Raw genomic sequence first — 12,316 nt, 5'->3', positions numbered from 1 at the left:
TTTTAACTTCAATAATATTTGTTATAAGCAAAAGATTGTTAAGTGCGTACCTTTTTCGCTTTTTCTTTTTATATCTCTCAAATATCTCTCATTCGAAATAACGATAATACAAAAAATTGTCATTTTTTAAACACTATTGAATCAACTATTAAATCAAAACAATTGATAAAATGCGATGATGTAATATTGACATAACTGCTCTCTGTGATAAATTTTAATAACTTTATAAAAGAAGAACTTTATAAAAGAAGAACTGCCCTTTGACATTCTTTGTTCTAGTAAATCACATTTTGATATTATATATTATATATATATATAATTGAGTAATTAAAACTGAGAACAGTTGTGCCAATATTGCATTATCATATTTTGTTAATTGTTTTAATTTAACAGTTTCAAATCAGTTGTTTCTGAGCAGTTGTAAATGGAAGAATTTATTTCGTTTTCACACAAAATATCATACATCTTATTAATATGATATTGTGGTGAAAGTAAGAAAAAAATATTCTGTATTATTTTATCACTGAAAATATTATTTCAACTACTTTTTTGGTGAAATGATATATACAGTTTTTGATTTTATGTTATGACATCCTTGTAACAAAATATTCCTTTGGTTTTATTACAATATTATTTCTTTTTATAACTTTTAATTCTTATTTATTTAGAAAAATATTTTTTATTATATTATAATTTTTCTTATTTTGATATTCAAATTATTTTTCATTATAACGTTCTTCTGACAAATAAATATTTTCTACATTTAAAATTCATTTTTCATTATTCTTACTTATGTTGTTGTTGTTGAAATATTTTTCAACAAGTTGATTTTCATTTGACTTTAATGCTTTCACTCAAACTTAAACCTTGTTAATGAAAATATGTCCCCTTCGATATTATATAATATCATAAAAATAGGATTAATAATAATATATTGTTTCGAAAAAATTCAAGTGCGTTGATTAAAATGAAACCTATACTTAACTGAATACCCTATACATGTCAGATATACAATATACATATATTCTATTTATGAAATTTTTTTCTTCGTACAAAGGCAAGCAAATTAATTTTTATCTTATACGATAATAAGATTAGAAACGATTTTTATCTTATATCTTATTATCTTACGTTATTGTAAAGAATCATTTAGAGATTTCAATTTTATTAAATAATAATTTATTGTAAAAATAATAAAATTGAATATCTTAACTGGACTTTCACTTCTTAAGATAACAATACTGATTCAAGGCTAAGAGCAACACAGGACGAGGTGCGTAATCTTAATGTGGAATGATGACTTAACTCCAATATCTCTGTGATGTCTTTTTTATTCATAATCGAACATTTCGACTTTCTTTTGAGTTTTCCTTAGCAAACAATCAATTTCTTCATCAAATATCACGCAAATATAACTCAATAGTCAAGAAAAATCACTTTGTAGGTTTCTAAGTCTGAAATGGACTCACAAGCATTCAGAAGCTTTGGATTTCTTGAATACAATAAATATAAGATAAATTATTAAAACCAAACACAATTATATCTTCATCCATTCATGATCCAAAGTGTCGTCAGACATATTTGATGAAGAATATTTTGATATTTGATGAAGAAATGTCACCAGACACTTTAGACTTGGAAACTTGCAGAATGATTTTCCTTGACAGACTACCGAGTTATATTTGCGCGAAGAAAACGATGAAGAAAGCGATTGTTTGCTGAGGAAGACAAAAAAGAGTTGAAACGTTCATTGTGAATAAAGAAGAGATATTGGAGTTAACTCACAGAGATATTGGAGTTCATCATTCCACACCTCGCACCCTTAAGATTACGCACCTCGTTGACTTTTATTAACCTTGAATCAGTATTATTGTTATTATTGTGAAAAATTTTATTATGGCTATTTCATATTTTTAAACGACGATACATAAATTTATAATATAAAATTTACAGTAATCGTAAAGTGAATTGAATCATCAAAAGAGATTAATTAATTTTGAAATATGTATATCGCAATCGCAATTTAATATCTTTGTACAAATTTAATTATTGTTACAAAATACTTATTATTTCTGAATAAATCAAGTTCTGTAGCATATATTAATAAAATAAGTCTATAAAATTCGAAGTGCATTGAAATAGGGTATAAATCAAAATGGCATGTCACAAATTATGATAAAAATTAGGAAAACAACATATTTATTTGCATTGTATATAATAAAGTAAAATGCAATAATATAACATCGTCAAAGCATGAACAATCTCGTTAATCTCAATAAGGGATAGAAGAGGTAGAGATACATCAAAGCAAAAACTTCAAACATATCGCGCATATGGCGCAATCATATCGCGATATGTTTATTTATGGTGAAAATATTTTAATTATTCATAGACCATTGTTTTAAATCATGGTGCTAGTAAAAATTAACGCAACAGTGTGGAAAATATATTTTATTAATTCTCGTCGATGCCTCAGAGGAATTAGATTTACGATTGATCTCTCAGTACCTAAAAACAAAATTTGTTTCATTTAATACAATTTAGTTTAATTAGATTAGAAATATTAAATTTTTTTTCAACTATCTCCTTTTTAAATTAATAATACATATATCAAATATAGCGCTAAAATAGAAATAATATGTAAAAGAATAAATTCCGTAGATTAGAATAAAATCGTGTTTAAACAAGACAAGTTTTTTTATATTACTAATTTTTTATATTATTAATTAATAACAAGATATAGTATAATATAATATAGTATAAGTTAGATGTTTAATACTTAAGTAATATTTCTATATAAATTTATATACATATCTAGTTCTGCGCGCCGAAATTATTTTTAGTCTTAAAACGTAATCGTATACCGAACTGAATATCAATATCACAAATTAAATTAACAAATAATTTAATAATATTGATATTAATAAAAGCACCTTAGAAAATTGTAAATCATTTGATGATAATATACTAAAAGAAAAGATTGACTGCAGCAAATTAGATGATAAAATATGGCATAACATTTTTAATTGATTGTAGAAACCAATTAAAAATGCTACGCTATATTTTCATCTAATTTGCTGCAACCAATCTTTTCTTTCAGTGTAGTATTTTAAAAAGCTATAAATAATAAGATTTACTTCAGAGTGTACAGATTCAGTTGTGTATTCACATTACGGTCTTAAGAAACTTTGTTTAATTAACTTATTTCTTTTAATTTTATGAGTTAATTTGTTTCATAATATATGCATTATCTATTACGATAAACAAATGAAACATAGATAAAAAATTTGAAATCAATTAACATATTAATAATCACTATGATTGGCAAGATACTTTTTCCATTGTGAAGCTAGATGATGTATTCTCTGTTCATAAAATTTCTTGGACTGGAATCAAATCCATTCGCAAACAGCCTCTTGCACTGCTGCGAATGGCAATTTCATATCCGATAAAAAATTTTTCATGCATGAATTAATATATATAAGTATGTATAAATGTACACATAAATACGCATAAATATTTATAAACATCTATAATTATATATGAAATATATCCATAAGTTCGTACATCCTTTTTTTTGTAAAATTACATTTTAATGTACTAGAAATAATAATAATAACGTGAAAACATTAAAAATAATTAAAAAGGTAATTTTCGCACTATTTGTTTTAGAAAAAATGAAGTTTGAAGAAATGTAAAAAAATTACTTACGTATAATTATATATAAAATTATGCACAATTATGTATGAGCAATTTTTTTTTATATTTTTCCAAACTTGTTTTTTTTTTTAAAACAAACAATGCGAAAATTATCCCTTTAATTATTTTCTTATGTTTTTACATTATTATTATTATTTCTATTACACTAAAAAGTAATTTTACAAAAGAAAGAGGAATGCATGAACATGTATGGGCATATTTCATATATTATATATTATTTATATGTATTTATGTATGTTCATACATATTTATACATATTCAAGCATGAACAATTTTTTACCTAGTTTTTCAGATTCTTCTTCCATATACTTATCCCCCCCCCCCCAATTCTATAATTCTTAAGGCTCCTGAATAATCACAGCTATATTAAATCGTAATGTCAGAAGCAAGAAAAAGACATGTTAATTTTTATTATGCCATTTGTAAATAAAAACAATTTATATAAAACAAAATAATATGAGATCGCTATTTAAAATAAAAATGAACGAAATCTATTCTTATTCTCCATTATTATCCCTATTCAGTAAATAATCATAAAAAGTGATCATTTTTTACAATTATTTACTGACTGTAGTATCAGGAGGATAAGCATAGTTTTATCTATTTTTACAAATGTTTTAAAGCTCATTATTTTGTTTTATCTAAATTGTGTTTATTTACAAATGGTGCGTAACAAATATTAATGTATTACTTCTCTCTTTTGACATCACGATTTAATATGGTTGTAGTGATTATTTAGGAATCTTAACGATAGTTGCTATCGCATGGCGACACATTTTCGGAAACAAACTGGAATGTCTGGCCTACAGTTCAGACCTACTTGTCGCCATGTAATTTTCATATCTTTAAAGATTTGAAGAAGAATCTCAAAGGAAGAAAAATACCGTCGGATGCAGCAGCAGATGAATGCAGGAGGCTGTTTGCGTTCAATCCCAGCCCAAGGAATTTTATGTATATGAATATAGCATCCGTTGTCTGGTTTCACATGAAAGAAAAATCTTATCAATTATGATGATTATTAACATGTTAATTAATTTCAATGTCTAAATTTTTTATCTGCATTTTATTTGACCCTAATACAAAGATAGAAAAAAGAGAAAAGAGAGGGAGAAGGAAAAAAGTGAACTTATTATAAAATACTTACCGATATGTAAAAGGGTTATAATTATAAAATTTATTATAATGTAGGCCTAAAAATCAGAATACATGATCTCTTGCGGTTTCTCAAATTTAATAGGCCGATAGAATGTGAATGATTGATTCCATCCACGAGGTGCTGTATTATAATTTGTCAGGTTGTGAAGATTGGCTAATTTCGGTCCAGTATAATTGTCATTCTCATACAATTTGTTCTCTGGAAATTAAAACTTTAAATAATAAATCTGCAAATATATAAACATTATAAGAAGAACATAATGAAAGATTACTAACTGAAATAATTTTAATAAATTTAACTTTTGTATATCAAAGACTGCGAAAGTGATATCTTAATTATGTTCTTATTGTTACAAATAAATACAAGTAATATTTAAAAATATAATATCAAAAATCGTAAAATTATATCGATTTAAATTAAGTATATTTTAAGATATTTTAATTAACTTTGTTTAACATTATGATACCGGAAAAATAATAACGTTTTTATTAAAAGGCTATATTTTAAATAAAAAGAAAATATTTCTCACACAAATAATTATGGATAATAATTAAATTAAAAAAAAATTTAATTTTTGTATATTTATATGATTTTTTTATACAATACACGAGAAATTTCATGTATTGGATATAATTCAATTGTATAATTCAATTGTTGGATATAATTCAATTAATTTTTGTTAATTCGTTTGTTATTTAGCGCTACGTAAGGATTAAGAATAATGCAGTAAAGATTGTTTTGTATATTTAGTATGCGAAAGCAATAATATCGGAACTACAAAAGCACATGCATATTAACTTGCCTAATTCTGGGTTAACATCAATGAGTTTGCATTCTGGCGTAGTGGTGCCTAAAAGATTATCCAAGACTGGCGTGTTACGCAAATGTTTCTTAGTTTCGAGTATATTTTCCTGCGAGGTGACCATCGAAAGTATTAATGACTTTGCTTCGGGAAGCATTTCAGCCTCAGTATTGACGAATCTCGTGGCCGTGTCGTTGGCATAAAGGGCTTCCAATTCCTGTGAGGTAGTCGAATGACGTCGAGTACCCATATACTCGTCCTCGAATGCGAATGAATACTCGCTGCTGTCGCAGCAGTTCAATAAAGCAGACGGTGCTGAATTGCCACGATCTATAAATCCCAAGTTCTGATAATCTTCGGAGTCAGTGTCATCCGTGGTATATTCACTCTCGTCAGTGGAAACGTAGCCATTGTATCGGGACTGTAATTTCGTTGATCCTTCGTAAGTTTCGCGTGCTTTGCATAATTGACCATTGTATTGGGACTGCAGCTTTCTTTCGTAGTTTCCACGTGTGTCATACATTCGATTATTGCATTGAGTCGCAGATCCTTCGTAGTTTCCGTGTGAACTATATAATTGATCAAAAAATGAATTCTCAATTTTATTTCGTTTAATTATACTCTCCACTTATCTAAAGAGAGATACTATGTGCAATCACTATGTGACTGCAATTGGCAACAAATATATATGTATAAGCGAAAGATAAATTGTAGACTTCGTAGAACCTCATTGAACTATGCACTATTATGAACGATATTATAAATAACATCTTGTATTTATTATTTACAATTAAAATAGCAGATTAAAATATGCATCGTTAAAAAATACGTATAACGCGTCATCAAATACGAAATGTAGCGCATCATAAAATCAAATAAATTTAAGTTTTTTCACGTCAATAGATATTAATTTAAATAATTCTATAAATCGGAAAAACAAAACGTTATCGTTAAGAAACAAAATATTAAAAATAAAATATTAATTAAAAATAGAAAACTTGTTTGTTATATTATTTATATTCAAAAAATCCATAAATTCTCACCGTACGTATCTCTTCTCCTCATTATTATGATTGACAGGATTTTTCGTCTCGAAGAAACGTGCTATGCCATTATCCAACGGGCACTGCTGTACGATTGGAATAATCTTTGGACTAATCTGCTTATATTGTAGAACTGGTCTACAAGTTTTCTCGAATTCTTGAATTAGTTGCTTCACTGGCACAGGAGTGTATCCATTTTCCTCGTTGTCATTCTGCATCTGTCTGTCGTTGTGTTGCTTATTCCCGAGCTTATTATCAATCATATTATCGTTGAACTTGTTATCGAAACGCTGTTGAATCCTTGTGTCTTTGCCATTGTAACTTCGCATGTTGCAAACGTCAGATTTTCTCGGCGATTGATAATTGTTGTTAATATATGTATTATTGTTACTTGCGACATACTTATTGGCCATGTTAGTGCGTCGATTGTTAGTAGAATCGAAAATGATACGATGGGATTTTTCGACGATGGGCGATCGACAATAATCAGGAGAAAAATCGGAATCTGTGCCCACCGCAATTTCTCGAAGATAAATCTTTTTTATCTCGCTCGAATGGCCGCATCGGTTAGCATTACAGTGTTTGTCTGCAACTCGCAAATTAAAATTGATACAGCACAGCATAGCAATTGCAAAAAGCTTTGTTATAAGATTTAGCCTAAAATATCTTCTCCAGAAATTAGAAGAAGAATAAACTTGAAAAGCTTGAAAATTAATTTAAAAAATATATTAAAATAAAATGTAAAAATAAAACTTGTATTATAAAAAAAAGTTACAATTACTTTGTAACAAATACTAAAAATTGAATTTATTATAATTATCTATGAAAAACAAAACTTATTATATATACATATATGAAAACAATTTATTTTATAATATTAATTTACTTTTTTATATAAAATTGTTCTTCTTTTGATTTTATCATTTTTGATTGAAATTGTTTAAATATATATTCTATTATTTTTATAAACAAAAATATGAGATTTCAAATTTTTTAAAATTTATTTTTATTATATGTCTATTCTGATGTCTTTTAATTGTTATCTGAAAATTCAATTGTTCTTAATATTTTAGGCAATATAAAGACAGAGAAAAAATTTGCTATAAACTCAAAAGCGATTACAAAATTTAATTATCAAATTTGTTTGCTTTATAATAAACAAATTTGCATATTTGACATTTTGCATTTGTTGCAAATAATTTTTATAGCAAGTACAAAAAAGATTAAATATTTGTTAACGCCTGCAAATAATATTTGTGATCCCTATATGGCAAATAAATTTTCCGTCGTGGCATAGGATTAACGTTCATAGTAAATTTTTTTTCTGTGATGCTTCAACGTGTTTTCTGATATTAGATGTTTGCTTTGAAATGTTTATTTAATCAATCGTTACAAAAAACATGATTATTATCAAAAGATATGATTTTTTGTTTGTCTTACAATTAGATACATATATCGCAGAGATGTCAAGAGCGGGCTTTTCTGCTGATTAAATAACTAATGATAATGTTTGTGATTATGGCTGTTAAGAATGGCTGAGTTCAGCAGATGACCAAGCAGCTCAGTGAGTGCTTAACGATTTTTTATTATAATTGGTTTCTTAGATCAAAAATTAAAGGTAAGAAGCAATCATGTATTAAAGAATCACTGAACGCTTATTAACGTTGCTTTGTTATATGCAGTCAATATAAAAAAATCATTTAAGTTGGGTTTAACTGCTTAACTGGCTTGGTCCAACATTGATCTCTATTTTATGGATCGTGTTAAGTATAATACCTCTAAATTCTAAAACATTTTGTTGTTCATGCACGTTTGATAGTAAAAAGAGAATAAAATTTTTCTCAAAATTTTCCTATTTTATTTATAGATAAATTATATCGTATTGTTTTCTTTTTTTCTATAATATAATTACTATTACAATATTATATTATTATTGTAGCTATTTTTATATTATGTTACTTGATATTATTAATTTTATTTTACATTACACATATTATGTTGATTAAGAAACAATAAAATTAAAAAATTAAAAATGAGGTATAAAATATAAAAATATAAAACGTAAAATGTCATTAAAATTTTGAGAGAAAGAGATTAGAAAAAGTGAAATTAAAAAATTCCAAATACCTACAGTATTGGAACATTTCAACGTATTTTTAGCAGTATATAAAATATGTGCGTTTTCGTGCGGTAAAAGTAATATTGACGTGTTATATAAATATATATACATAATGTCAAGCGATATCGTATAACACTAATAAATTTCGACCTCGGTTTTCGAAAGACTTTGGTGACATTGATGTCCGCTCGTAATTTTAAAACATCTCGGGGAGGATAGAGAAAACAGACCTCGCCGTTTGCCAACAGAGCTAAATCTGCCAAATGAGATCATCTTGCATTTGGAATTATTCGTGTTCATCATTGAATTGTGTTCATATTGTACGCACCTGTTATCGGGATATTTGCGGTGTCAAGAGAGATGTCCACTGTAAAAGGATTATAAAATGATTTATCAATGCTCGAGACCGGCGTGCGAGGTGTCAACGAAGAAGGCGTCATAAATTTTGTGTTACCATTAATTTCCTGAAATAATAATTTTTTTAGTCTTTCATAATGCAAATTGTTATCATTATTTTCTTTAAAATTACAATAAAATTTATCCAATCTTTTATAAAATAAAACAAACTTCCTGTAATTACAATAAAATTATGTTTAATCTATTAAAGAACAAAGCTCAATAAAAAATTATTTATTTTATTTGGTTTAAGTTCTTTTTTAGTGAAATGGTATAATATTATAAAATTTTAAGTTTATAACATAAAATTGGAAAATTATTATTCTACGAACAAATAAATAGATCCACAGAAATTTTGCTACTTACTAATTTTTCTGGATACATTGGCGTCTTCGGTGTGACAGGCGTATTGGGTGTCTGTGGCTGTTCTTGGTCCACCACCCACTTTTCAGATCTTTTCCTACGTTTCGCAAATATCTCGGCACCTGTGAATATTTTGGCAACATTATGTTCATATACATATATTATATACAGCAATAATTTTAGTTACATTACATTTCTCATAACAAACAAACTTTTTAATGTGTATTATTATATTTAGATATATTAAACAAAATAATATTTAATACATGTAATCAATACATGTAATCTTAATATATATATATAATTTTAATTAGTTCATGTCATTTAAATGCATAATATTTACCACGTCCTCTTTGATTATTCAAATCACGGACAATATCGAAAAGCTTTTCCGGATTTTTTGGTACCGGCGCAATATTGACTTCTTCACCCAATGCCTGAATGCCGTGAATGTCAAGTACTTTCCCGCACGGATTCATTATGCATTTGAGAGGTAGTTTTTCCTAGAAAAAATTATATTTCACAGTTTAGATACAGTGCAAAAAATTCAATGAATGTACATCTTTTACCTTATGAATTGTTGTAGTTGATTCCTCTTCGTCCTCGATACCTGTGAAATACTATCTATTATCGCTGTATGCTACACAAAATTTTAAAAACTAGAAAAATAATTGCATAGCAATTTAATGATGCAAATTAAATAATTTTCATACTAGATTTCTTATAAATATTATTTATAGATGAATGGATACACAGATACAAATAAAAAAAACGTAGGAAAACTTTTAACAATTTATTTCATGTTATATTTAAAAATTATTTTTTATTTAGATATTTATTTTCAACAGTGTAAATAAAGGATGTTTCTCTTTTGTTTACTTTTTATGATTATCCTTGATTAATTTTAGCTACAAATGATCAAATTCTTTAGACAAGAATACAATAAATTTTTACAAACGCGACAGTTTTAATTGTAGAAATAAATTATAAAAATAATTTTAATGCGTACCATTGCCATCATGGATCCATTTAACAGATCGCTTTTTTCTATTTACGTACATAGTTTGTCCTTTGCTTTTCACGTTTTTTACATCGCTGAGTGAATGCGAAATTCGGCGTGCAAGTTCAACCTGATCCTCGACCGTAGGATGCGTTGGTGCGTAAAAATACGAGGACGCAAACATTTTTTCTGGAAATAAATTTTCGATGTCATCTTATTAATCTCAACGAATGTGAATCCTTTTTTTTCAAAACATTTTCATATATCTCATATAGTATTTAAATAAATAAATATTTGTCATCTGAAAAATTCTTTAAAGTATATTTTATAAAATCATAAAAATTATTTTATTCTGTTATCAATGAAGGCACATACTATTTTTTGATTGCAATAGTTCTTGAGAATCTGATGCTGGAGTAAGTAGTTTTTGCAAATTAATCGGGGTAGTCTCGCCCCCTTCCTGCAATTAGAAATCACACACACATCACGCAAACTCATGCTGACGAAACAAAACCAATAGAATTATGCAGAATGAAATTATACTTTTTCTTTTTCTGTTCTAAAATTTTCTTGTTATATTCGACCACTATTTTGTTAAATAAAAATTAATAACTGATATGAAAATGAGTAATCAATAATTTTTTGAATTAGAAATAATAATTAATAATTAAAATGATAATAATTAAAGGTTAAGGACTTTCATTTAGAAATATATTTTAAATTAGTTTTAAGTAAAATTTAATTCAAAAGAAAATTTTATATATATATATATAGTTATTAGTTTACTAGTTAGAAAAATAAGTATATTTAAATTCATATATATCTTAAAAAAATAATGGTTCTAAACTTTCCATTTATAAATAAAAGGATTGTTTAAAAATGAATTCTAGAATTCATTGTATACGAATAACTTCAAAAGTAATATAGATTCAAGTAACTTTAAGACATGTTGAATTTAATGTACTTCTTTTTTTAACAAAAGTTTTACAAGTTGAAAACTTCAACTCACCATGCCGAAGTGCAATATTCTTGAAGTAAGATTTTCAAGGAAGTTCCTTTTAACTGGATCGTGTCTATCGGATGGTTTGTAACCGCGTGAATGTATTACAACATTGTCCGCTGATACGCTACGTTGTAGATAATTCTTTTCTTGTAGATAGCCGCTGTATTTCACGCTAGACTTGTATTCCGCATCCTTGGTGAGCCCATATGAGGTGTTGCTCAGAATGTTGCGCTTGGTGTTAACGTGTCTACGGACATTTGAAACGTTCGCAACGCGATGCGGATCCTCCATTTACGCAAACTCTACGAGATTTCACGATGACCATACAAATGTAACGGAAACCGTACAACAAAAAGAAATTCTCGTACCTCCACGTGTAGAAGAGTAGCGATCTTTTTAAAAAGATTTATTTTAAATAAAAACTTTGCATAAGCATAAACTCTATCTTAAACATTACTTGAAATTTTATTTATAAAAACTTTAAACTATTGTTTTCAATTAAAAACCTTATTTCAATTGTATTACATGTACACGCAAAAAATATTTTGCTATTCCAGCTAGAATTATTGCTGTTTTTTATATTTGATAGAAAATTATGTATCATACGCAAAGAATTTATAGCACAAATCTAAATTCTATTTCTGTCATCTATATGATTAGATGCAATACATATCCAATATCACAGACTACTTGCTAGAAATTTATCTATTTTAG

At 26.9% G+C, this 12,316-nt stretch overlaps 1 protein-coding gene across 1 annotated transcript in view; it reads right to left on the bottom strand.

Moving 5' to 3' along the window:
• Window positions 1-4,910: 4,910 nt before the first annotated feature.
• The window catches only part of LOC105622459, an 11,894-nt gene continuing 4,488 nt past the window's right edge, over window positions 4,911-12,316 (bottom strand). The window contains exons 2-11 of the mRNA XM_012203878.1: window positions 11,609-11,849; window positions 10,975-11,059; window positions 10,609-10,788; window positions 10,169-10,209; window positions 9,943-10,102; window positions 9,603-9,721; window positions 9,169-9,304; window positions 6,722-7,307; window positions 5,679-6,247; window positions 4,911-5,074 (exon numbers count right to left, since the gene is read on the bottom strand). Coding sequence (XP_012059268.1) covers window positions 4,911-5,074; window positions 5,679-6,247; window positions 6,722-7,307; window positions 9,169-9,304; window positions 9,603-9,721; window positions 9,943-10,102; window positions 10,169-10,209; window positions 10,609-10,788; window positions 10,975-11,059; window positions 11,609-11,849 — 2,281 coding nt within the window. The remainder of the gene's footprint in view (window positions 5,075-5,678; window positions 6,248-6,721; window positions 7,308-9,168; window positions 9,305-9,602; window positions 9,722-9,942; window positions 10,103-10,168; window positions 10,210-10,608; window positions 10,789-10,974; window positions 11,060-11,608; window positions 11,850-12,316) is intronic.

This window comes from Atta cephalotes, assembly GCF_000143395.1.
Source record: "Atta cephalotes unplaced genomic scaffold scaffold00045, whole genome shotgun sequence".
Classification (NCBI taxonomy): domain Eukaryota; kingdom Metazoa; phylum Arthropoda; class Insecta; order Hymenoptera; family Formicidae; genus Atta; species Atta cephalotes.
The sequence above is the reverse complement of the archived record's forward strand: the minus strand, read 5'-3'. Positions and strand labels throughout refer to the sequence as shown.